Source organism: Petaurus breviceps, unplaced genomic scaffold, assembly GCF_028583685.1.
Source record: "Petaurus breviceps papuanus isolate PSGF00001 unplaced genomic scaffold, PetGlider_PUasm1.0 126, whole genome shotgun sequence".
NCBI classification, from domain to species: domain Eukaryota; kingdom Metazoa; phylum Chordata; class Mammalia; order Diprotodontia; family Petauridae; genus Petaurus; species Petaurus breviceps.
Genome location: NW_027185655.1, coordinates 1,976,291 through 2,003,320, shown reverse-complemented (window position 1 = coordinate 2,003,320; position 27,030 = coordinate 1,976,291). Strand labels below are relative to the sequence as shown.

At 39.7% G+C, this 27,030-nt stretch overlaps 1 protein-coding gene across 3 annotated transcripts; it reads left to right on the top strand.

Annotated features, from left to right (window-relative positions):
- The first annotated feature begins 3,253 nt into the window (after positions 1-3,253).
- On the top strand, positions 3,254-26,773 carry LOC138163789 (sulfotransferase 1B1-like). Of its 3 annotated transcripts, none has more exons than XM_069091350.1 (9): positions 3,255-3,515; positions 3,707-3,827; positions 12,195-12,374; positions 17,223-17,351; positions 19,922-20,019; positions 22,957-23,083; positions 23,568-23,662; positions 25,462-25,642; positions 26,609-26,773. In XM_069091350.1, the coding sequence occupies exons 3-9, from the start codon at positions 12,230-12,232 to the stop codon at positions 26,719-26,721; spliced, it is 888 nt and encodes a 295-aa protein (XP_068947451.1). In that variant the 5' UTR covers positions 3,255-3,515; positions 3,707-3,827; positions 12,195-12,229; the 3' UTR covers positions 26,722-26,773. The 3 variants fall into 3 exon arrangements, with proteins under 3 accessions (XP_068947457.1, XP_068947451.1, XP_068947441.1); XM_069091340.1 differs by having other exon boundaries at positions 3,641-3,827; XM_069091356.1 differs by lacking the exon at positions 3,707-3,827 and having other exon boundaries at positions 3,254-3,515.
- The last annotated feature ends 257 nt before the right edge of the window (positions 26,774-27,030 follow it).

The window sequence follows — 27,030 nt, the reverse complement described above, 5'->3', positions numbered from 1 at the left end:
GACAGCAGTGGGTTTGGCAGATTTCATTTCATTTCTACAAGAATTTCTTCCATTAATGATTGTTTCAGGAGTCAAAATAACTCTACGATATAATAACCATTATTAAGTACCTACTATGTGTCAGGCACTGTGCTAAATACTGGAATAAGTCAATAAACAAGAGGAATGGTAAAGAGCCCTTGAGCACACTGTGGTGGAAATGGAAAAAGATCATGGTTACAATCATGTATGGAAGGAAGAGAGAGAGCACAAACCTCTATAGCCTCTGCTTCCACATCCAAGTGGCTTCAACCACTGGGAGACCAGAGGTTAAAGGGGTCACAAGCTTCTCTGCAATTTAACTGAGAAAAAGTTATAGATTTGGTCATTGAGAAATCTTTGGCAAATTTAGAGAAAGCTGCTTGAGTTGAATGATAAGGTAGGAAACCAAACAACAGAGTTAAGAAGTGAGAAAGAGGAAAATTAAGGCACTAAAATGGCTTTCTCAAGGAGTTAGGAGGACAAAATACAGAATGAAAGGTAGTAGGGATGGATGGATCAATTGAGATTTTTTTGAGGATGAGGGAGACATCAGCATGTTGATAGGCAGCAGGGACACAGCCAATAGAAAGGGAGAGATTGAAGATTAGTGAGAGAGTGGGGATGACAGAGGAGGCAATCTGCTGAAGAAGATAGGATAGGTAGAATGGGGTCACCTGTGCAGGAAGAGGGGTTTGCTTTGGCAAAAAAAAAGGGAGGACATCTCTTTATGTGAGAAAGGAGAGGTGATAGTGCAGGAAGGCAACTACAATCAAAGAAATTAAGCAAAATGAAGACAGGAAAAGAATGGGGTAAATAACCTCAATTATTTTTATAAAATATAAAACAAACTCCTTAGCTGAGAGAGTTGGAGGAGGGGTGCCATGGGAGACTTGAGAAGAGATGAAGTTTGTCTAACTGTTGTGGTGAATAGGATAGGAATAAATTAAGTGATAGGGCATGAAAAGTCGATAAATAAACCAAGATGCCTGGCTACAGCAGGTGCCCAGTTAAGATTATATAACATAAAGTTATAATGGCCCCAATCGACAGTTTTGTGGCTTTTCTCCGGCTCCATTCACTAGCAGATCAATAGGAGTGAAGGTTGCAAAAGGTCATAGTAATGCAAAGTTGGAGCTTGGCAAGGCATGCTTTATGATAAGATAAGGAGGCCAATGGCATAGCCCCGAATTGGTTCACTGAAGGTTTGAGATAGGGAAGGGAGCCGAGTGTAGCTACAGCTTCGGCAATAACTGGGGAGAACACTGAAGGGTGGAGGGATTGAAGGTCGCAGTCAGAACGAGAGCTACTTTCCCTGCCTCAAGTCTCTTCTATCCTCCATTCAAATCATGATCTACCCAAAGTCCAAGTTTAACCTTATAATCTAATCCCCCCCACACTCAGTAAACTTCAGTTTCTCCCTTCCACCTCCAGGATAAGATCTTCTGTTTGGCTTTTAAAGCCCTGCTCATCTTAAACCTTCCTACTTCTGCAGTCTTCTTACCCTTCGGTCTCTTCCAAGCACTCTATAATCCAGCTACAATAGCCTCCTTTCTGTTCCTTGCACAAGATACTCCATATCCTGATTCTATAACTTATCACTGGCTGTTGTCTGAGCATGAAATGCTCTCCCTTCTCTTCTCTGCTTTCTGACTTCCAGGTTTTCTTCAAGTGTCAACGCAAATCCCATCTTGTGAAAAAGAACCTTCCCTGTCTTCCTCAATCCTAGCGCCATCCCTTTAAGGTTAAATCTTGCATTTATTTTATATATAGATACATATAATATATATATATATATATATATATACATGCAAACATACACAAACAGGGAAAAACCAAGGAAGACTTATATGAACTGATTCAAAGTGAAGTGAGTAGAACCAGGAGAAGAATCTACACTGTAACAGCAATGTTGTATGATGATCAACCGTGAGTGAATGACTCAGTATTCTTAGAAATACAACAATCCAAGACAATTCCAAAGGACTCTTGATGAAAAATGTTATCTACTTCCAGAGAAAAAATTCACAGTGTATGGATGGATTTTTTTTTACTTTATTATTCTTATTTTTAGTCTGTGTTTTCTTTTGCAACATGGCTAATATGGAAATGTTTTATATGACGAAACATGTATAATCCATATCAAATTGCTTGCCTTCTAAAGGAAGGGAAAAGAGAAGGAAAGAATTTGGAAATCAAAAGAATGTTAAATGATAGAATTTTTGTTTACATGCAAATGAGAAAAAATAAAAATGAAAAGAAAAAGAAAAAAGTGTTTTGGTACATTTAGATTCTTCTTTCTTTGATCTCTCTGGAATATAGGCCTAATAACAGTATAACTGGGTCAAAAGGTAGACACAGCTTCGTGCCTTGGAGAAATAATTGCAACAATTAACTAATCTTACAAACTAATAATTGCCTAAATGTGTGAATAATAGGGGCATGCATTTTTTCATCATAAGTCCTTCAGAATTCTCTCAGATCACTGTGTTGCTGAGAATAGCCAAGTTATTCACAGATGATCATCTTACAGTGTTACTTTATCATCTGGTTCTGCTCTCTTCACTTTGTATCAGTTCATATAAAGAGAGAGAATATGGAACTCAAAATTTTTTAAAATAAATGTTCAAGTTTTTGTTTATGTGTAATTAAGAAAAAACAAAATGAAAAATGAAAAATTCAAAAAGTAGAAATGTATTTTTACACATATAGATATTCTTCTTTCTTTGATTCCTTTGGAATACAGGCCTAGTAGCAGTATAACTGGCTCAAACACTAGGAACAGCTTTGTGCCTTGGAGATATAATCACAGCAATAAGTTAATCTTACAAATTAATAATTAACCAAATGTGGATGTCACATATGTGACACTTTTCAAGTAAGGGTATTTGAACAGGGCTCCTGTAATGCTATCATCTTTACACAAAGGACTGTCTTTAATACAGCAGTCTAGTGAGTAAGGGGGCCATCTCCAGTCATCCTGATCTATATCTCACCACTGGACCCAGCTGACTCTGAAGGAGAAAGTGAGTGTGGTCACTATGCCCAGCCCTCCCTCACTTAAATCCAATCCACTTGCAAGTCATGACATTAACTTCCTAATGTCAGGGTCCTCTTTGAGAAGAAGGACAAACAAGCAGTGAGGAAAATGGAGATGGACCAGGTGCCCTCCAGCCCCCTCCGATAGTGCTATAGAAGTACCATAAAGTTCAGGTAGGGTGGACCTGCCATGCAACATTCCTTAGTGGATTTCTGTTAGTTTTTCTCCAACAAGCAGCAAAAAGATCTTGTAAAGAAATCTCTTGTCCAATCTTGATCATAGCAATTGCAAAGTTTTATTTCTTCCTGGGGTCCACACCCAGGACTCTGAACTCATTATTGTAAATGAGTTTTCAGCCAACTGGCCCTCCCTATTTTGTGTCCAGGAAACTCTTGGCCACCTTTAGACTGTAACTCCTTACGCAGCAGAATTTGCACACTTCTGTTTTTTCTTCCTGGTAAGTCTTTGAGGGGGAGTATGGGATATTTGTTTGCTTCCTGTTCTGATATTTCTTTTTCTGCTTGTAAAGAAAGACTTATAGGCCAAGTCTACCCTTCAATCATTTCTATGAACTTTTCCCAGAATCATTCAAGGGTCTCCAAGGGGACGATAGATTTATGCCAAGGAACACTCTCTTATCTCTTCGAGGTGGATGTAATTTGACGATCGCAGTTGAATTGTTAAGAACAGAAGTGAGACAGGCTGCAACTAGAAGAAAGGGGAAGGAAAGCCAGTCTGTTGGGAAAAGATTGAATATTTGATCCAGAGGGTAAGTCCTTTTATTCTCTCCCAGGACTTTCTTCACTGTATGCTTGATATTCTCAAACACCTATGCTGTCAGATGTAGGAGCCTGAAGAACACAGATCACCTGGCATTGGAGAAGCTGGACTGAAATCTGGGCTCCTCTCCTATTTGCATGACCTTAGACAAATGTGAGGGGAGTGGACTGCATTAATGTTTTCCAATCTTTGGGCTTCAGATTTTTTGCAATAAGTACATATCTAGTCATGTACTTCCTCATTTAATGGATATCCACAGCACATCTATTATTATGTGGAAGGATTTAATGTGAAAAGGGGTCCCTCACACATGAAAAGATTGGGATGATTTTTCAGGACCATTCTAGCTATAATTTGAATTAATTAATTGGATTAGATTGATAAAATAAACTTGATACAAGGTACCTGAACTTTTATAGCTAGAAGAGACTTTTGGATTATCCAATTTAATGTACAAATGAAGGAAACAAAATTCAGGAAGGAAATTATTTGTCACGCATGTGACAGAAGCACTTTGGGCATAAATGATTGGTAGCAGTCAGGACTAGAACTCGGGTCTCTAAGGTTCCAGAATTTTTCTGTTCCACCACACTATATAATATATATTATACTAAAATATATGATATTCAAGTTTCAACTCCAATCCCATTTTGTGAAAAAAAACTTAAACTATATGATACAGGTATTATGGACAATGTTCTGTTGGTCCTGCTTTCTTCATTCTGCATTTCTTCATACTCATCTCACACTGCTATGAATTCTTTATATTTATCCTTCTTTGCAGTATGATCAGTCACTTCCTAATCCTTGGGCAGACATTTTGTTTTCAATTTTTTGTTATTGCAAATAATGCTACAATGGACATCATTGAATGCATGGGTTCATTCTTGCTGCTATTAATCTCCCTGGGGTACAATCCAAGTAATGGAATCTCTGAGTCAGAAGATATGAATGATTTGTAACTTTCCCTGCATAATCCCAAATAATTTGCCAAATGATTTAGACCAATTTATAGCTTTACAAGCACTGAAATATCATGCCTGTATGCTCAAGGACTGTTTTCTCTATCCCTACAACATTCCCTTTCCTTTTTCCTGCTTTGAAACTAACTAAAAACACCAACAACACGTCTACCAACATACCTCTTTTCCCCTAACATTTTTTTCACAGTAATCAGCTCAGGCCTGGGCACTAAAGTTCCTGTCATTAATCTTACAGATTTATGTCTCGCTAGAATATTTGTACTTTTAAAAACATCCCTCTTTCACCTTTGCTATTCAAATATAAGCTAAGCAGAGAACTCCTAGCCTGAACCCTGGTTTTTCTAGGATTTAAGCATTGGCATTGCACTGCCAATTAAATTAAGAAACCCCTTCCTCCACTCCCAAATATTAGATGCTCCTCCTCTTAGGCTCTTAGGAAAACTTTGACATAAAAAAAAAATTTACCCAAGAGCCTCCAGCCAAATGGAAGCATGCCAAGAACAGGGTTTTGAAGTGCTGAGAATAGAATTCATAATGTAACATGTCCTTCAGAACAACTTTGCCCCTTGAATGTTCAAAACAGGAAAGAATTTCTCTATTGTGATCACAACATAAACAATTTTAACTGATCCACATCAAAAGGCACTCGGCTGTAGGAGTTTCAACACGAGTTCCCAAGCTCTTCGGGGGTCCCATGATGGAGTGATTTAATCAGGAGCCCCTGATTTTGTTCTCCTGTTTCCCAGTTACAGCTTGTTCTTAGAATCTATTCTGGTCCTTAGGTGCCCCTACTACCTTCTGAAGAGCAGAGCAGAGTTATGTTGATTTGGGATCCTTAGAATGGCCCATGGACTGATTGCCCACTGGGCTTTCCATTTTCCTTTCTTTCCTAAGAAAGGTAAGGCAGCAGAGCTGAAAGACAGGGACAGCAACAGGACTGAAAAACCTGAGCTAGAACCCTATGTCTGACATATCAGCTATGTTACTATGGACAAGTCACTTAACATCTCAGGGTTCTAGACTAGCCAGCGGCACCATGGATAGAACACAGGACCTAGAGTCAAGAAATTGTTTTGTTTTGTTGTTGTTCAGTCATTTCAGCCTTTTCATGACCCCATTTGGGATTTTCTTGGCAAATATACTGGAGTGGTTTGCATATCCTTCTCCAGCTCATTTACAACAACCTCCACTACCTGAGGAAACTGAGGCAAACAAGATTAAGTGACTTGTCATGGGTCAGAAAGACTTGAGTTCTAATCCAGCCTCAGATACTTCTTAGCTGGGTGACCCTGTGCAAGTCATTTAACCTCAGTCTGTCTCAGTTTCCACAACTGTAAAATAGGGGCAATAACAACACCTACGTCACGGGGCTGTTGTGAGAATCAAAAAAGGTAATATTTGTCGAAGTGCTCACCAACTAGGAGGATTATTCCCTTCTGTTCTTCTGACTAAGATTGTCACAGAGAAGTTTCTGATCACACTGAGAGTTCCTTATATTGATAAAATCGCTTCACTGGCTACCTCCTCTGCAAAAAATATTTTCCAGCAGTTGAAAAGGTTAATGTAGCAGTTAATTATTAGGTCTAATTACATTCAAAGTACGACGACAGTAATATATGGTGTCTGGGTTTTAGTTTTTCTTTCTAAAACATCTTCATAGTCAAGATTCTTTAGGTGTTTCCTGATCCTATGAGCTATTTATTGGATCTCTCCCTCAAAATTTTTTTGTATTACTTTTTTAAAAAATTTTGCTCATATCTTTTGTTTTTATATCACCTAAATTTCCTCTGCAATCCTCCCTCTTCTCCTCCAAGAAAGCTTTCTCATATAACAAAGATTTTTTTTAAGAAAAAGGAGGAATTTGTCTGAGCTCCTGCTCCAACCACCTCCAATACCTGTAAAATATGACTCTGAACAAACTTTAGAGCTACAGAACCCACAAAGTGACAGAGAAAAACAAATCTCCCACTGAAGGAAGCCTGGCAGGCCAGCAAGAAAGGTCTATCACACCAGACTGCGAGCTGAGTGCAGTCCCTTGTGAGCCTCCTGGGCCCAGACCCAGGGAGACCCTGACCAGTGGCACAGATGGGCCAGAGAAGACTTCAGGAGAGTGAATAACTGGCAGCTATGGCAGTTTCCAGACTTCTCAATCCATAAATGCCAAAGAGAAAGTAAAAGGTAAGTAGGGAACTCTGTTGGAACTGGGTGACGGAAGAGCGCAGTCTGGCCCCTGCCCCTGGGGTGAGAGGCGTCAGAGGCACAGTGGCTGCAGCTGCTGCTTGGCTGCCTCTGGAGCTCCTGGCCTGCAGATCTTGGGGGACCAAGTGACCATTCAGAGGGTAATCGCTCTTGCTTTGATCTGCTTGGATATGGATTGTGGTCTAGAGTGGTGGTCCTGGGGCATGTGGCCAGTATGCCAGAGCTTGGGGTATAGAGAGGGCACCTTCCTCATAGCTCTGACAACATTTGTGAAAACCCCAGCAATTTGGGACACAGGTCTCTCCACTCTGGAAGCAGAGTTCTACCATGGCAAAGAGCTCAAAAGTCAAGTAATTGGCTGACAACATGAGCAAGCAGAGGAAGTGCAATCAGACCATAGAATCCTTTTCTGGAGACAAAAAGGATCAAAACATGGAACCAGAAGAAGACAAAGAAGTCAGAATTCCCGCATCAAAAGTTTCCAAGAAAAATATGAATTGGTTAAAGGCCATTGAGGAACTCAAGAAGGATTTTGAAAAAAACAAGTAAGAGAAGTGGAGAAAAAATTGGGAAGAGAAATGAGAATGATGCAAGAAAATCATGAAAAGCGAGTCAACAGCCTGCTAAAGGAGACTCCAAAAAATACTGAAGAAAATAACACCTTAAAAAATAGACTAGAGGCGACTAGGTGGCACAGTGAATAGAGCACTGGCCCTAGAGTCAGGAGGACCTGAATTCAAATCTGGCCTCAGACACTTAACAAAAAAACTGTCCATGTGACCTTGGGCAGGTCACTTAACCCCAACTGCCCTACAAAAAGCAAAAAACAAAAAAACAAAAAACAGACTGACTCAAATGGCAAAAGAGGCCCAAAAAACCAATGAAGAAAAGAATGCCTTAAAAAGTAGAATATGCAAGATGGAAAAGGAATTTCAAAAACTCACTGAAGAGAATAATTCCTTCAAAATTAGATTAGAGCAAATGAAAGCTAGTGATGATTTTGTGAAAAATCCAAACAAATGAAAAAATAAAAGGCAATGTGAAATAGCTCATTGGAAAAAACACTGATCTGTAAAATAGATCCAAGAGAGATCATTGAAAATTTATTGGGCTACCTGAAAGTCATGATCAAAAAAAGAGCCTAGAAATCATCCTTCAAAAAATTCTCAAGGAAAATTGCCCTGATATTCTAGAACCAGAGGACAAAATAGAAATTAAAAGAATTCACCAATCACCTCTTGGAAAAGATCCCAAAAAGAAAACTCCTAGGAATATCATAGCCAGGTTTCGGAGTACCCAGAGCAAGGAGAAAATATTACAAGCTGTCAGGTAGAAACCATTTGTGTATTGTGGAAACACAATCAGGATAACACAAGATCTAGCAACTTCTATATTAAGGGATCGAAGGGCTTGAAATATGATATTCTGGAGGTCAAAGGAACTAGGATTAAACCAAGAATCACCTACCCAGAAAAAATGAGTGTAATGCTTTAGGGGAAAATAGGGTCATTCAATGAAATAGAGGACTTTCAAGTATTCTTGAAGAAAAAACCAGAGCTGAACAGAAAATTTGACTTTCAAATACAAGAAGCAAGAGAGACATGAAAAGGTAAACAGGAAAAAGAAATCATAAGGAATTTATTAAAGTTGCACTATTTACATTCCTACATGGAAAAATGATAATTGTAACTCATGAGACTTTTCTCAGTATGAGGACAGTTGAAAGGAACATATATGTACATATATATGCATACATATATGTGTGTACATATATGTGTAAGTAGGAGGGTATATGTGTGTATAAATGCATATGTGGGTGTGTGTATATGTGTGTACATGTACACATAGACAGAGGGCACAGGATCAGTTGAATAGGAAGGGATGATATCTAAAAAATAAAATTAAGAGGGAGAGATAGAATAGGGTAAATTATCTCATATAAAAGAGACAAGAGAAAATTGTTACAAAGGAGGGAAGAGCAGGAAGATGAAAGGGAATTGAATTTGGCTTAAGGAGGGAATAACATACACACTCAATTGGGTATCTTATGCTACAGGAAAGTAGGGGGGAGGGGATAAGATGGGGAATGATAGAAGGGAGGGGAGATTGGGAGAGAGGGTAATTAGAAGCAAACACTTTTTAAAAGGGACAGGATCAAAGCAGAAAATAGAATAAGTGGGAGGCAGGATAGGATGGAAAGAAATATAGTTAGTCTTTCACAATATAACTACTATGGAAACATTTTGCGTAATTACACATGTGCAACCTATATTGAATTGCTTGTCTTCTCAGTGGGGGTGGGTGAGGAGGGAAGAAGGGAAAGAATCTGGAAATCAAAGTTTTAAAAAACAAATGTTAAAAATAGTTTTTTAAATACAGCTTGGAAATAAGATATATAGGCACTGGGGAATAGAAATCCATCTCTCCCTACTAGAAAGTTAGAGAGGGATGGGGGAGGATAGAAGATAGAGGAGACTCAGGGAAGGGGTATTCAGTAGGCTCACTATCTTGGGGTTGGGGTGGGGGAAAGTTGGGGAGAAAATTTGTAACTCAAAATTTTGTGGAAATAAATGTTGAAAACTAAAAATAAATAAAAGATTAACTAAAATAAAGACAGTTCTCCAAAAAAAAGCCACTCATTATGCAGAAATCAATAATTTATTCCATTAACAAATAAGTGACTTAAAAACCAAGGGAAAGTGCATAGGGATGGAAGTCATGAGGCCTGAATTCTAATACCAGTTCTCTCCTGAAATGGTGCTGGTCAGACTTTCAGCAAGTCACTCCCCACTCTGTTGGGCAGCTAGGCACCATAGCAGGTAGAACACTGGACTTGGAATCAGGAAGATCTGAGTTCAAATCCTGGCTCAGGTCCTTACTAAGCTATATCACACTGAACAAGTCACTTAGCCTCTCTCAGGCTGTTTCCTCATCAGTAAAATGGAGATAATAATAACATCTACTTTCCAGGGTCATTGTAGGAATCAAATGAGATAATATACATAAAGCCCTTTGCAAAGTTTTACATATTATATAAATGTATTATAAAATTTTATTATAATGTATTTTAAATACATTTTCTAAATCCTGTCTGTGTACATATACACAGATATATTTTATAAGCCTATGTTACTGTTCAGTCATTTCAGTCATGTCTAACTCTTTGTGAACCCACTTTGGGGTTTTTTTAGTAAGGATATTAGAGAGGTTTGTCATTTCCTTCTCCAGTTCATTTTACAGATGAGGAAACTGAGGCAAACTGAGGGTTAGGTGACTTGCCCAGGGTCACGCAGCCAGTAAGTGTCTGAGACCAGATGTGAACTAAGCCCAGCACTTTAACCATTATACTTCCTAACTGCCCCATGCATGTTTATCCATGTATAATATGTGTGTAAGTCAGCTATTATTATCTGGAATTTAGTTTTCTTGTCTATTAAATGAAGTTATGTGATCTCTAACGTCCCTTCTAGCTCAGCATCCATAGAAAGACCCACTACTGAAGTCTAATCATCCATGACTGAACAACCACAACACCCAGCCCATATTTCATTAATATTATGATTGGTTGAGAATGAAATCAGACATAGGCTCACACATGAGCATGTCTGGCTTCTCTTTACTCTGGATTACAGCCTGAACCAGTCTCCAAAGGATTAAAACAAATCCAGCTCATGAAAGAGAGAAGATGGAATCAGGATGCAAAATCAGACATGGATTTTTTGGATGTGACCAAAATGGGAATTTGGAATAGGCATAGATTGGAATCAGGGAGACTAATTAGGAGGCCTTTTGCAATAGTTCAGTTAATGAGCAATGAGGGTGTGGTTCACACTAAGACAGTGTCTGTGAATTGGGAGAAGGGGTCAGGTGCAAGAGATGTCATAAGGATAGAAATGCTCAGATCTGGTGACTGGTTTGGATATGGGGGGTGTGGGAGAGTGAGGAAACAAGAATAATGTAGAGTTTACAAACCTTGAAGACTGAAAGGATGGCCATGCCTTTGATAGAAATAAGAAACTTTGGCAGTAGGGAGGGTTTGGGTGGAAAGTCACTGAGTTCTGTTTTGGATCTATCGAATTTGTGATATCTCTGGGACATCCAAAGCGCAATGTGCACATCAATAGGCTATTTGGTGACCTGGTCTACCTGATCCTCCCCACCTCTCTTCAGCCTGGCCCCAGTCTCCATTAACAGTATCCCCATTTGGAATAATTAATACTCATTTGCATGGTAAATGCAATGGAAATCTCGTCCAGGGAATCTTCGGGGACTTAAACCTTCAGTACTGACCTTACAACCCCATGTTTCCATTTGAATGTGGGAAAAGCATCCCAGTTCCATGTTTCTATTACAAAAATACCCTTCTTGAAGAAGAAATGTGCAGCAAAATAATGAAGGGAATGTGGTAGGGAAGGGTGGTGTTGTAACATGCACCTGGAAGAATGGCAACTTTCTACATTCCTGATTGCCGGGGAGCCTTTCACTAGACCCCAGGCACCATCTTCCCCTTGAGGAAACCTCTTTGATCTCTCTGGTCAAAGACCTTCCCCACTCCCTTCCTGAATCTGGAGCTTGGATTGCCAAGCCTGACAGGCAGGTGATAGGGATCTGAGTATTTCAATAAGTATTATCCATTGATATGGCATGGTTCTTCAAGACAGGGAGGGATGCTTTTCTGAGCTAAGCAGGAGTTTGTCTTCAACACTAGCTTATTCTGCAGGCTCAAGTGATGAGGTTTTGCATTTCCTCTGATCTCTGTTTTATTTTTCTCTCATTAGAGCTCTTAAAGGTCTTCTCCTAAACTTATGTGATTGCCCCTGGGTAAGGAGTAGATCTGGTTATGTTGGAGGTGAGCCCCAGGATAGGGAAGGAGGAGAGAATGCTGCTTACATTTCCACCTTCTTTATTATTTGATCCCAATTTCTTTCGGGTCATGCCATGGTTTCTCACTTCGAAGCCCACTAGTCTTCGGGATCAAATTCACACTGCTTGACCCAGTATTCATGGCCATTCCTAACTTGGATTCAATCTAACTTTGCACCCATTCCTCTTCTATTCGTGTACAAGACCTGAAAAGTTAATGGCATTTTTTCCTTCTCAATGCACTCTGAACCCTATGAATTTCTGCTTTTGTTCACAATGTTTTGCTGACCAGTTTCTGGTTTGATTCCTAGTTTTACAACGGAAACATCCTCCATCTTACACTGGAATGACTACTTTAGATTTCATCCGACAAGATTGGGAGACTGTCCATGGCTACCCCATGGTTTGTGCCTTTGCAAAAAACTGGGAAAGGATTGAGCAGTTCCAATGCAGGCCAGAAGATGTTTGGATAATCACTTATCCCAAGTCTGGTAAGTATCATGTCTTTAAAAGGAATGTCTGCCCCAAATTTATATTTCCTGATCCTCACAACCTTTTTCTCTTTAATCTTCACAAAACACTTGATTTTGTGGCACTCTGATGCAATTATGAAATAATCATAATTTTGTTGTTTTCGGGTCATTTCTGACCCTTCATGACTTCATTTGGGGTTTCCTTGGCAAAGATATTGGAGTAGCTTGTCATTTCCTTCACCAGTTCATTTTACAGATGAGGCAACATTTACAACTGAGACAAACAGGGTTAAGTGACTTGCCCAGGGTCACATAGTTAATAAGGTCAGATTTAAACTCAGGAAGACGAGTCTTCCTGACTCCTGGCTTAGCACTCTATACACTTTTCCACCTAGTTGTCCTCAACAACATTTCATCCTCATACCAACCCTGTGATATATAGAGATTGGTAGATAATCAGAGCTGATTCAAAAAATATAAAACCAAGTGCTTGGACCCCAAACACCTGCCAAGCTAACATATAATATGTGCATGCACATACACACATATCTCACAAGGTTAGTATAAGGATCAAATGGGATGATGTATATAAAAGCCCTCATAAAATATAATGTCTTATACAAGGGAAATTGGATCTGGGCTTTTAAGGAAATCACTGGCTTCCTCCTCACTCTCACTGCTTCTCTTGCCCATGTTCCCACACTTCCACCCCCCACCCCTCTTCTGCCTCCAGCACTCAAGGTTCTTTTCCTTGGAAATTTATTTATAGACAGTTCAATTTCTCTGCTCTGAGACTGAATTATTTTAAATAGTTTATTTCTCAATATGTTGCCCTGAGTATTTTATATTTTTTTCAATATTCAATCATTTCATTTGTTGTCATTTTTGTTGGCAGATCATTGAAAAAATAGTTTATAATAATTTACTTCCTCTTCATATATTATGAATTCTTTTTTCATTTTTATTTTGATAATTTGGTTTCCTTTTTGATCAAATTAGTTATTTTTTCTATTTTTTTCAAAAAAAGCTTTTAATTTTATTTGAAATTTAATTATTGAGGGGGATTGTTCTCAGTTTTTTATTTATTTTTTTACTTTATTTATTGTTTCTCTCTTCTTTGATTTTCAGAATTTTTATTTTGAGGGTCCAACTAGGGTGTTTTTTATTAACTGCTTTTTCTAGTTGCATGCTCTATTCATTCATCTATTGTTTTTATCTTTTGTTGATGAAAGTGTTTAGAGATATAAATTTTCCCCTCATGATTGCTTTGCTTGAATCCCAAATTTTTTGTGTGATTTTCATTAAGGAACATCTATTTGATGAAAAATGAAATGAAAATCTATTTCATCTATGATACAGTGATACCACTACCAGTGGTTCAGTCATTTTCCAGTTGTGCCTGAAGCTTTGAGACCCCATTTGGGGTTTTCTTGGCAGAGATACTAGAAAGGTTTGCCATTTCCTTCTCCAGATCATTTTACAAATGAGGAAACTGAGACAAAGTCAAGTGACTTGCCCAGGGTCACACAGCTAGGAAATGTCTGAGGTCAGATTTGACTTCAGGAAGATAAGTCTTCCTTTCTCCAGGTGCTCTATCCACATCATGCTACCTAGCTGCCCATACAACTACTAGACATATGCTAAAGAAAGAGGAAAAGGCTCTTTAAGTACAATAATGTTTATAGTAATACCTTTTGCTCTGGCAAATAATCAGAAACAAAAGAGGTACTTACCAATTAGGAAATGAATGAATAAATTTTAGCATATAAATATAATAGAATAATATTATGCCACAAGAAATGATAAAACTGACTCAGAGAAATCTAGGAAGACTTGTATGAACTGATTCACTGAGAAGTGAGCAGAACTAGGAGAATTGTTTATGCAGTGACTATAATAATATAAAAGACAACAATTTTGAGAGATTTAAGAGCTCTGATCAATGCAGTGACCAGCCACAATTCCAGAAGACTGAGATAACTCATGCTATTTCCCACCTATTGGCAGAGGGACGATGGACTTGTTGCTTGAAGTTCAGAATAAAATGTCTGTTTTCAGACACTGTGAAAAAGTGGATTTCCTTTGTTTGACTATACTTTTTTTCTTACAAGAGAGGGCTTAGATTAGGGGAGAAGAGGTCTGGATAAGGGTGGGGAAGAAATAATGGGGTGTCCTCTGAAAAGGAAAAGATAGAAAAAAAATATCATTGAAATGTTTTTTGAACTATATAGTCAAGTGGAAAGAAGTTCATGAAGGTTCAGAGACAAGCAAAGCAGTGTTAGTATTTAATTAAGGATTCCATTTGATATAAGCATTTTTAAAATAAGCCATATATAATAGTTACAGTTTCATAGACAGCTTCCTTTTCTGTTTTTCTTTGTACATTAAAATCTTCATTTTGTTGGTTTGTCAAGTTCCAAACCAAAAAAAAAAAATTCTTGGGAGAGAATTATACAGTTATCCCTTCCACACTGTGGAGGTTAAGGGCACAGTCTCCATGATCTGGAAAAAATTTCGTAAAATTGTTTGACCCTTCTTTTATACCAGAGAGGTCTGAATTATTATGGCATAATATATAAAATATATTGATATTATACAATACTATACATATATCTTATGCATTTCTGAGTTTCTAAACTTTCTCTGTGTTGTCTGCCAGCCTTCAGGTGTTGTCTGCAGCTTCTGCAAAACTACCCAAAAATTCCATTTAATTTCTCACGCCAACCCAAGATACATTGAAACCACAATGGGCAAAGTCATGATGTGGAAGGGATAACTATACCTGAATATCTTTGACTTTTTTCTAGCTCTAAATGCTATAATCCTAATCTAAGTGGTGGGAGTTTACAAATTTAGAGGGAAAGAAAATACAATAAACCTTCCCCCATCCCTCTTAGCCCTGGTGCATTTGCCAGGTCAGAACACACCTCACTGAAAAATTCAAACGTAAGTGTGAACAAAACCTGGACAGTGATCAAAAGGCCACCAGGTACACAGCAAGACTGTTGAGATGGGTCAGGGGACTGAGTCATGCCCTCTGAGTCTGCTGTAAAATAGCATACTAGCTCAGAACCCAGGGGATTCGAGCATCTAGAAGCTGAACTCTAGAAGCCTCCAGAAAGTTCCTAAGGTAGGATGGAGCCCTGCCCAGAGCAGGATTTTTCTGAACTAGCAAACTTCAGAGGATAAGGGATTTGGACTTTTCATCAGCACCCATAAACACATCCAGGACAGCAGCAGCTGATAGCAATGTCTGCAACAAGAACTGAGGGAAGATTGGACAATAATGAAGAAAGACAAATTCAAAACTCTACAGGGAACTTGGCAGAAAAGCTCACACACACACCCCCCCCCCCCCCCCCCACCCCCCGTGCCTAAGGAGAGCATCTTAAGAATTCCAGACAAAGGACTTCTAGAAGTTGTGAGTTAGCCCTTGGAAGGACACCATGGGCTCCAATATTGAGCCCACTTTCCTTTGGACACTGTACATACTCAGGAAGAATGTGCCAGCTCTCTGGGAGCTTTTTTGTATTGTCTTAGGAACACTCATTTCTAAAAGGAAATTCTTCTGTCTGAGTCATTGAAATTAACTAATAATCTGTGTGACCTTGGGCAAATCACTTAACCCTAATTGCCCTGCCTTCCCCCCTCCAAAGGAAAAAAAAGACAAAAAAAAAAGAAATTTAATAATGGAGGGCAAGGGAAAGAACACCGTGGGAGCTCATGAACATTGGATTAATACTCCCCAACCCTAGAGGGCTGTGCCTGGTTTCCAAGGAGACAAGCAGACTAGCTCTGGGCACCATGCCTGACAGTACAAGTGGGGAGGAGGAGAGTTCAGTCTAGAGTCCACACATGCTACTCTGTTACAAACATCTGAGTCTTAGTTCCTTGATATGTTAAATAAGCATATAACACTTGCAGTATCTACTTCACTGAGCAGCGATCTATCCATCTATCTAATCTATCTATCTATTTTATCTATCTGAGGGCAGCTAGCTGGCACAATAGATAGAAGTTAGACTCCTTTTCATGAATTCAAACCCAGCCTCAGACACTTCCTAGATGTGTGACCCTGGGCAAGTCACTTAACTTTGCCTCAGTTTCCTCATCTGTCAAATGAGCTGGAGAAGGAAATGGCAAAGCACACCAATATCTTTGCCAAGAAAACCTGGAATGGGGTCACAAAGAGTCACACACAACTGAAAAATAACTCAGCAAATACAAAAATATACTTCACCAGGCTGCTGTGAGAAGCAAATGAATGTGTATAAAGGGTTTTTCAAACGTTAAAGTGCTAGCATAAATGTCAGCTACTCCTGTCTTTTGAAGGGAGTCTTTCCCAGTCCCTGTAATCCTAGTGCCTTCCGCTGTTAACTGTTTCCTCCTTACCTTGGACAGCACTGGTTTGTTCCATATTTGTTTCCTTGCTGTCTCCCCCTCTCTGTATCCCTTGGGCTCCACATACAGCCAGGCACATAGCAAGTACTTAACAAATCTTTTTCAAGTTGATTGACTTACTGACTTACAACAACTGCAACAAAATAAAAATAGTAATAGCTAATGTTTATATGGTGCTTTAAGGTTTGCGAAGTGCTGTACATACATTAACTCATTTGGTCCTCACAACAAGTCTGGGAAACAAGCGCTATTATTAAGCACATTTTACAGATGGGGAAATTAAGGAAGATTTAAGCAGTTTAAGCACCTTTCTGGGGGGTTATATGGTCTGAAGTAAGATTCAAAGTGAGTTCTTCCTGAACCAAATCCAACTGATCTCCACTAACACCTAAGTACCTCATTACCACTTGTATCCTCACATACAAGTTAAATGTATGACTGTGGTATTTTTTGCCTTTATTTCAGGTACCACATGGGTGAGTGAAATCATGGACTTGATTAAAAATGATGGATCTGTTGAAAAACAGGAAAATATTCCAATTACCGAGAGAATCCCAATGATGGAGTCAGCAGGTCCTGGGATATTTCCTGCAGGTATAGGTCAAGTTTTTCCTCGTTATGGAAGGGAATAATGGGGTGGGGGAAGAGAGCAGTCTAATGTAATTGGGATAACACTGTACTGAGCTCTAGTGGACCTGGGTTGGAGTCCTAGACATGTCCCTTGCTAGCTCTTAACCAAAAAAGTTATTTTATTTTTCTCAGAATCATTTTCTTCCTCTATAAATCAGGTGGTTGGACTAGATGCCTTATAAGGTCTTTCCTAGTTTCAAATCTCACATTATTCCATTAGCACCATTATTACCCTATTATTACATGAAAACTCACTAATTAGTCTATTAGTGGTATGCTAATCAGCTAAAGTGGTATGATGGCTAGAGCCCTGGGCCTGGAGTCAGGAAGAGCTGAATTCAAATCCAGCTTCAGATACTTATTGGCAGCCATGTGGCCGTGGGCAAGTCACCTAATCTCCATGGGCCTCTGTTTCCTCAAGTATAAAACAGGAATAATAATAGTAGTAGTATTATCCTCAGGTTATTTTGAGGACCAAATGAGGTAGCACTTAGTACAGTGCCCTAGACACTAGATAAATGTCAGCTAACTATTATCATTATTTATTACGATTACCTTTCTCAAGGACAAAGTTACTAAAGGTTCAGTCTTTTGTCCTAAAAAAATAGAAACAGACCCACTAAACTGTGCGATAGGATCACTGCTGCTGCCCATCGACTTAGAAAGCCAGACACTAACATCATCTGTCCTGTGTGTAATGGGCATCGTAATGTTTTCTTCTCAATGGGCAGAAGAGGGGTTGGGGGAGGGAGAGAATTTGGGATTCAAAATAAAAAATAATCTGAATCCCCCCTCCACACCAATGCGATACCCTTAGCAGCTGCTATGAATATGTGTATGTATTCCCAGGCTTGGTTCACAAAATACTCTGAGACAAAACCAAAATATTTATTAACATCACTGTTGGGATACCAGAAGGCAAGATTTAGCAAGGAGCTCATCACCAATCCAGGGAGCTTTAACATCTCAAAGAATTCCCTTCAATATCTGCCCTGCCAACAAATTCCCCTAGGCAAGTTCTCCTCCCCCAACTTTCTCTCTCCTCCTGCTTCTCCCTCTGCCCTCACCTCTCCCGCCAAGCAATACAATACAGCAATACAGCACTTAATTGGAAAGGCCCAGAGCCTAATTGACTCTATGTCAGGGCTCTGTGTGAGGCCCATTAATGGGTGGGGAAGATCTTACATCCCCCCCATGCCCCCAAATTGTTATGTGTTCTATTATAACTGTATGCTGACCAGCCCCATGAATTACCACTACACCTCCAGTCTAGGCAAGAGAGAAAGACCCAGTCTTCAAAAATAAAAATAAAATCATAGTTTCAGACCCTATCTCGATTGATAAGCAACCTGGTATACAGGAAATACATTCTTTTTCTCCATAGTATCAGTTTCCATATAAATTACTTGGAGTTGCAGAAGGGACAAAGCATGGACCTGGAAAATGTACTTCTGGACTTCATAGCATATCATTGAATCATGGACTGAGAGCCGGAAAGGCCTTTAGGGGCAAATTGAGTCCAATCTCCTCATTTTACAGATGAGGAAACTGAGGCTTGATGAGATGAATTGATTGGTCAAAGTCAAATACTAAGTGTAAGAGAGTGGAATTTGAAGCCAGGCTTCAAACTGAGGCCATGTTGCCTCTGAATATATACTTCTGTAAAATTACGTGCATGGTAGGGTATACGCTATATGAACCTGCAGTGTTTTCAGGGAGTGGCTAGGGAGTACCACAGGACACAGAGCACTGAGCCTGGAGTCCAATCAAATCTAACCTCAGACTCTCACTAGCTGGGTGAGCCTGGGCAAGTCACTTGACCCTGTCTTCCTCAGTTTCCCGATCTGTAAAATGAGCTGGAGAAAGAAACGGTAAATCATTCCAGTATCTTTGCCAAGAAAACCCAAAATAGGGTCATGAAGACTCGGCCATGACTAAAAATGACTGGAAAACAAGTGTTTTTCGTGTCCAAAACTCAACTAATCCTTCTCTGAAACCAGTCTTCTACAGTGTTGTGTAATCATAAAGTTGTACGAAACCAAGAGACATTTTTTATTTGCCCAAGGTTACACAGCCAAGAAACATAAACCCAGGGATTTCTGATTCCAAGTATTGTGCTCTGTTCACTAATCCGTATTGCTCAAGAGGGGTCATTAAATTAGAAGAGACAGTTCTATAAGCAAAAACATTTTCTGTAATTTTGAGATATGGTAGTTCTTTGACCATTAAAGGGAGCCAAGTGTGCATAGGTCCTCTAAGACACAATCATGCCTTTCCTTCAGCTGCAGCCTCTGTTCTCAGTGGTCCTCTAGTGAGCTGAGACAGTAAGGAGGGAGATGTTGGGGAGAGGGGGGGGATTCCATCCTAGCCTTTTACAGAACAAGAAAAGGCAAAGACGGCAAAAGATTGGTTTAGTCTTCCCAAGTAGATGATACTTTTCAGAAGGTTGAAGGAAAGCCATCAGTTAAGACAAGATGGTAGAAATGTCAAGAGGAAAATCTCATTTCTGTATGTATCAAATGGACTTTTCACAGGTACAGAATATTTAGAAAAGATGCCATCTCCTCGATTTGTGAAGAGTCACCTGCCAATTTCCCTCCTTCCTAAGAATTTCTGGGAGAACAACTGCAAGGTAACCACACCCTTGAAAGCCAGAGTAGATAAAGTGTGCCAAACCCAGAAACAAAAGACCAAGGGTCTTCAGAGATTGTGGAACACACCTTGCCCACCTCAGAGGACTATGTGCCAAAGTACATTGGAAACTGTACCTTGATAGACAATGCAAGCTTGTGTTATAAACTCCCTTCCCTCCCTACCCACAATCCTAAGGGGATAGAGAGGTCAGTAACCTAAGCATTACTTCCAACTTAATCCTCTGCCAGTTCTCAAGTTAAATCCTTACCTATGAGCTTCTTAATTTCTCAGCAGGGAGAAAAGTGTGTTCAGTGATAGGTGCTAAAAGTAAGTACTTTAAGGACTCATTCAATGTTAGTCCCTACTATGTGCCAAGTGCTAAGGATATAGAAAAAAGAAAAAGGCAGTCTTTGCTCTAGATAAGCTCACAGTTGGATGGGGGAGGCATGTAAATGACTGTATGCCACCAAGAACTCACCAAGATGAATTGGAGATTGCCAGCAGGATAGAAGAGGACTGGGAAAGGCTGGGATTCTACAGGAATGTAGAAGGTGGAATTCTACCTGGGGCTATGTGCAAATTCATACAAAATATATCATGTATGTGTAATTGTGTATATATGAGTACACATACAGTGCTCTAAGGCTTATGAAGCACTTTACTTTGATCCTTACCCAACAACACTGGGAGATAGGTTCTATAGTTATCCCCATTTTACAGATGAATGAACTGAGACAAACAGAGGATAATGATTGCCCAGGGTTTCACATCTAACAAGTGGCTGAGGTCTTCCTGACTTCCAAAACTCAGAGCCACCAGCTGTTTTGTAGGGCTAGGTTTGTACATAGACACATTTAGCTAAATATCCACATGTATGTAAAGTTTATATCATCATTCATAGAGACATAATCTTCCTCCATGGGAGCTATCAACTAGGCTTGTTAGACTTTCCCTAGTAGCAATAAGATAATGAATTTAGAGCTTCAAGTGACTTGGAGGTCCTCTAGTCTAGAGACTCATTGAGGGTAAGTGATTTTCTCTGTTTCACACTAAATAGCGTAGACAGGATTTGGGTCCAGGCATTCTGATCAAAGGGGCAGCTAGGAGGTGCCAGCATGCCAGGCCTGGAGTCTGGAAGACTCATCTTCCTGAGTTATGGCCTCAGACACTTACTGACTATGTGACCCTGAGCAAGTCACTTAACCCTCTTTGCCTCAGTTTCCTCTTCCGTAAAATGAGCTGGGGAAGGAAATGGCAAACCATTCTGGTGTCTTTGCCAAGAAAACCCCAAATGAGGTCACGCAGAGTCAGACATGACCAAAATGACTCAACAACTTCTGTTCAAAACCAGCAATCTCTCCATCACACCACAGTACCCCCTAATGCCAATGCACAGCTGTTCTTCTGAAACTTTTACTCAATTACTAAAGCTGGAAACAGGCAAGCTAAGGGTGTTTTTCCTCAAAGGCCTCCACCTTAATAACTTGATGGCAAGTTAAAACTGTCCACCCAGGTTTATTTGAATTTCAATGGTATCACCTTCATACTTAGTCCCCTTCCCCCCTCCCAAAAAAAAGAAAGAAAATCTCCTTTTTCAGGGTTCCAGAAGGTTGTCACTGCACAGCTTGAATACCCCTGTTATCGGCTTTTTTTAGTAACTTAGGGGGAGGGGAAACCTATCCGTTTGACTTGGTAGGGCTATCTTGTTGAAATCACAATTTAATGATTTATATGATGTAGATGTAGGGACCGAGGGCCCAGAAATGGGGCCCCTTTTCTAACTAAGGTCTCCAAGCTCTGGATTCATAATAACAATGATTTGCCTCCACACAGCAGCTTCAGATTTGCAAAACACTTTACAAATATCTCGGCAACCCTGGTTTAGGGATTAAGTGTCTTGCCTAGAGTCACACAATCAGGAAAAATCTGAGGTCAAGTTTGAACTGAAGTATTCTTGACTTCATGTCCCTTGCTCTAAACACAGCTCCACCTAGCTGCCTCTGCCAAGACTGGGTTCTATCCTCCGAGAGTCACACTTGTAAAGGAATTGGATTACAGCCAGGGGCGGGGCACCTACAACCACAAGGCCACAGGTGGCCTTCTAGGTCCTTGGGTGCAGCCCTTTGACTGAATCCAAGTTTTACAGAACAAATCCTTTTATTAAGGGGATGTTCTGTGAGGTTTGGATTCAGTCAAAGGAACAAACTCAAGGACCTAGAGGGTTGGTCACATGTGGCCTTGAGGCTGCAGGTTCCCCACCCCTGGATTAGATTTTTCTCATACTTTCTGACTTATTATGCCTTTGCCTCTAAGTAGAAAATCTCTGATGGCTCATGATTAGCGTCTCTAAAAAATTAATAGTGTCCCTTCTAGAAAAATACCCAAGGCACAAAACATATCAGGTGTAGGACTGTTATTTATTTCCTCCACCACAAAAGAAATGCTGAAAATACAAAAGACTCAGAAACCCATATTGACAGACTTAAAATACAAAACTCCTCTTACGCTGTCTGGCAAGAGAAAATTCCTGGGAGATTTGTGGGACTGATGAATTCAACTTCACATCAGTCAACAAGTATTTATTAAGTTCTTGCTATATGACAGGCAGTATGCTGAGTGCTGGGAACAGAAATACAAGCAGAAATAGAAACAGTCCCTATCATCATGGAGTTAAGAGATGAAAAAGATGGGGAGAAAGATGAAGGCTGGTATGGGGACATTATAAAGAAAATCGAAGAAAAGAATGAAACCTCATTTATTAAGTGCCTACTATGTGTTTGCCTTATGTTGACTCACAACGATGGCTTTTGGTCTTTACCTTTCCCATTCCCAAAGCTCAGGTAGTTTTAGCCACAGATTTCAATGGGGAACCCTCAGCACTCCAGGCTTTCATTACTTCCTGGTAATGCCTCTTTCCTCTGCCGCCTGCCTACAGATAATCTATGTGGCTCGGAACGCCAAGGATGTGGCGGTGTCTTTCTACAATTTTGACAGAATGAATAAGTTACACCCCGAGCCAGGCACGTTTGCCGAGTACCTCGAGAAATTCATGTCTGGGAACGGTAAGCGAAGAAGTGAAGACTTATTTCCTGGGATAAGAGTCACGAAAGATTCTCCCGGCAGAAGCATTGTAAAGATCAGAAAGGGATCAGTAAATACGACGCGTTATCACCGCGATGCCAGCTACGTCTTCGCCCTCTTAAATGCCGGTCTTCTTTCTTCTCTCCTTGATGGGCTTTATCTTTCCATGTTCTTTCTTTTTCTTTATGTTCTTCCACCAAACCTGCACCCAATACGTCCGTGCACTTCTCTTTCCATGGAAGTAGACGCTCCATTTCAGTCACACAATCATCAAGAAGTTGGGGGGCGGGGGGAGGCAGGGGAAAGGAGAAAGCTCATTCTCTTCTTCCTTCTGTCCTTTCATATCCAGGGTTTAAGCAGATTACTGGAAGACTTCATTAGATGTTTAGAGATCCCAACCTAGTCTAGCCTGGAATGTTTCTAATGCAATTTTCCTCTCCATCTTATTTTCTTTGCTGAATGTAGTGGCCTATGGCTCCTGGTATGAACATGTCACAAGCTGGTGGGAAAAGAAGAAAGATCACCCCATACTCTATCTGTTCTATGAGGACATAAAAGAGGTGGAGTTGTCCCAGGGACCTATTTCAGCTAATCCTTTTCATATGGATGAGATGGGAGGTTGATTCCATGTTCCGTGCAAATCCACGCTCAAGGGCTTTCATCCATACTAACCTCTTGCCTTTGATGCAAACATCTGTCAAATGAGTGGTTTCCATCTTGTTTTAGTTTTTGAAGACTGGAGGTGCAGAATTGTGGTCGTTAGAAGGCTCAGCTATAATCAATTTGGTACCAATGAGCCTATGATAATCCCACAGAGTAGTTGTTTGCTTCAAATTCTTCAGATTGATTTCTTGGAAATCAAAGGATTTGGGTTCTACTCTGACATCTATCACTTGTGAGACTTCTAGTATGTCAATGCCCATCTCAAACCTCTAGTAAACTAAATGAACTCTATGCTGCCTTCCTGGGCTTAAACCCCCAGTAGTTGACAGAACCATAACGAATCACCTGATTCAGTTCATAGAATCACAGATTTGGAGCTGGAAGGAACTTTAGAGCACCTCTGGTCGAAAATCCTCCTCTTATAGATGACCACACTGTGGCTTAGGGAGATTCAGTGATTTCCCAAAAGTCACTTCACTAGCAAAAGGCCAAAGTCTCCCACTGAATCCAGGTCATTACTATGTCTTCTCACTGGACCCCAATGACACTGGAGTGCAGAGAGAGGCTGATGACTTCAGGCTCTGCCTCACTTAAATCTAATTCACTTGAAAGTGGAGACATCAGGGGCAGCCAGGTAGCACATCGAGTAAGCACCAGCTCCAGTGTAGGGATGACCTGGATCAAATCAGGATTCAGATACTCAGCACCACACCCAGAAATAACTGGCCGTGTAACCTTGAGCAAGTTACTTAACCCTGATTGCTTTAAAAAAATAAAAAATAAAAATAAAATTAAAAAAATAAAGAAAGTGGAGACATCACCCTCCAGACATCTCTTACAGAACAAAGGATAAACAACAAACAGCAATTGTCAGAGTGGAGATCTGAGCCCAGATCTTCCTGACTCCAGGCCAACTCTCTCTCCCCCGAACTACTCTGATTGCATCCAGCTTTCTCCCACAAATGGCTACCTCACTAAAATATTAAGAGTAGAGGAAAATGAGGAAGTTTATTCTTATGGAAGGCGGAATAATTGAAATGAGAATGCAATGTGCTTTCCATCTCCAAAAAGCAGCATTCATCATAGATCAAATGAGAATAAATTCTTTCTGATTATTTTTAATCCAATAAACAACTATTCAATTTTCTAATTATTTTTAAATTTTAATTTTTTAAACTTAAATTTAAATTTTAAAAATAAATTAATTTTCCCCCTTTTATCTTTGTGTAACTTTGTGGTTCAGCTTAGATTTTAAAATTAAATTTAAAGGTATCAAGACCATAAATCTTAATAAGGATTGCTGAATGATTATCTTATTATGGGAATCCACGTGACTTAGAATCAAAAGCACTGACAAATATTTACATTATTGATCAAATAAAAGCATATTTGGAAGAGGGAGTTATGGATTTTAAAATCACAGACCTTTCAACTAGTTTTAATTTAGTTCACCATGCTACTGAAGACTTTCATCTTTCTTTAAATTTTTTTCTTTTTTTTGAGGGGGGGGGAAGGTAGGGCAGTTGGGGTTAAGTGACTTGCCCAAGGTCATACAGCTAGTACGTGTTAAGTGTCTGAGGCCAGATTTGAACTCAGGTCCTCCTGACTCCAAGGTGGGTGCTCTATTCACTGCTCCACCCAGCTGCCCCCGACCTTCATCTTTCTTATCTCTCAAGGTGTCTTTCTCCATCCATAGGACCCAAAGAGAGAAATTCGGAAGGTGATGCAATTCCTAGGGAAGAAATTGGATGAAGAGACCTTGGACAGAATTGCCCAACACACCTCCTTTGAAAAAATGAAAGATAACTTAATGGTGAATTACAAGTCATTACCAACTTCTGTGATGGATCATAATATCTCTCCTTTCATGCGCAAGGGTGAATATCTCCATTTTTTACTTTTTTGGTACAGACCTAAAATTTTATCAATGCGGGGAATTCCCAGTATGGAAAGACCCTCCTTGCAGTTTAGTGCTTCACTGATTTGGCCTTTAGAGTCTAAAAGAGCTGTCTGGGACACCGAGACATAAAACACCTTGTCCATGGTTATACAACTGTTTGTTCCTGGCTCCAAAGTGACCTTCTGTCCACTACAGAAGCTTCCTCTCCAAAGAGTACCATAAGTTTGAAAGTCCAAATCTAAACAATTATGTTGGGAAGAGAAATTAAAGGGCATCTAGTCTAATCCTCTTATTCCACACATCTTATAAGCAGGACAACTGGAATCCTCACGATCATCATCCCCATCATTACTACTGTAGTTGGTACATAGTGCTTTAAGACTGGAGAAGCACTTCACAATCCTGGGACACAGGTGTTGTTATTATCTCCATTTTACTGGAAACTGAGGTACAAAGAAGTAATTTGCCCAAGATCACAGGGCTAGCATCTGAAGACAGATTTGAACTCAGATCTCACCCTAATTCCAGGTCTGGTGCTCTATCCACTGGACCACCTGGTTGCCTCAATCTTTTTTGAACTTTATTTCCTCTCATTTCAGCCTAAGGAGAGATGGCATGGTTTTTTTCCTCTAGTCATAATGATGCCCATAATTAATTATTAACATTCATTAAAATTATATTTGGGGTGGCCAGGTAGCACAGTGAGTAAAAGCACCAGCCCCAGAGTTGGGATGACCTAGGATCAAATCCGGGTTCTGATACTTAGCACCACACCCAGAAATAACTGGCTGTGTAACCTTGAGCAAGTTACTTAACCCCAATTGCTTTTTTAAAAAATTATATTTGGTTCCTCTAGCTCTCATTACTCCCTCCCCCTCCTCCTCAATACCTTCACCAATGGGTTGGTATTTTCATCGACTTTTTTTTTCTCTTTTGTCTTCAGGGATTGCTGGTGACTGGAAGAACTACTTCACTGTGGCACAAAATGAGATATTTGATGCAGATTATAAGAAAAAGATGAGTGGAACAACTCTGAAGTTTCGAACTGAAATCTGAAAAAAAAATGGCATGTTTATGCAATAAACGTATTTGTTGTAATTTCCATAAATATCTCTAATGTTTCTGTTTCCTTAACCTAGAAAATAAAAGCAACTCTCTCTAAGAGTAATTGCATAAGAGAACAGAGCCAAAAATTGGGGCAATTTCTAAGAAAATCAGCTCCCGTCTAACTTCTGACCAATAGTTTTCTTTTTTTTTTAATTTTTTTTCAATTAACACAACTATTTTCTCCCTATCCCATCTTTTTCTCCTTCCCCCACCCCCTCCAAATGGGGGGGGGGGAGCTCTTAATAAATTTACATAAAC

What these genes read in the sequence shown, in the direction of transcription:
- LOC138163789 (XM_069091356.1), top strand. Translation starts at nt 12,230, where the DNA reads ATGACTACTTTAGATTTCATCCGACAAGATTGGGAGACTGTCCATGGC. An exon ending in TCCTGGGATATTTCCTGCAG is followed by an intron (nt 17,352 to 19,921) that starts GTATAGGTCAAG and finishes GACTTTTCACAG; the next exon opens with GTACAGAATATTTAGAAAAG. An exon ending in TCTATGAGGACATAAAAGAG is followed by an intron (nt 23,663 to 25,461) that starts GTGGAGTTGTCC and finishes CTCCATCCATAG; the next exon opens with GACCCAAAGAGAGAAATTCG.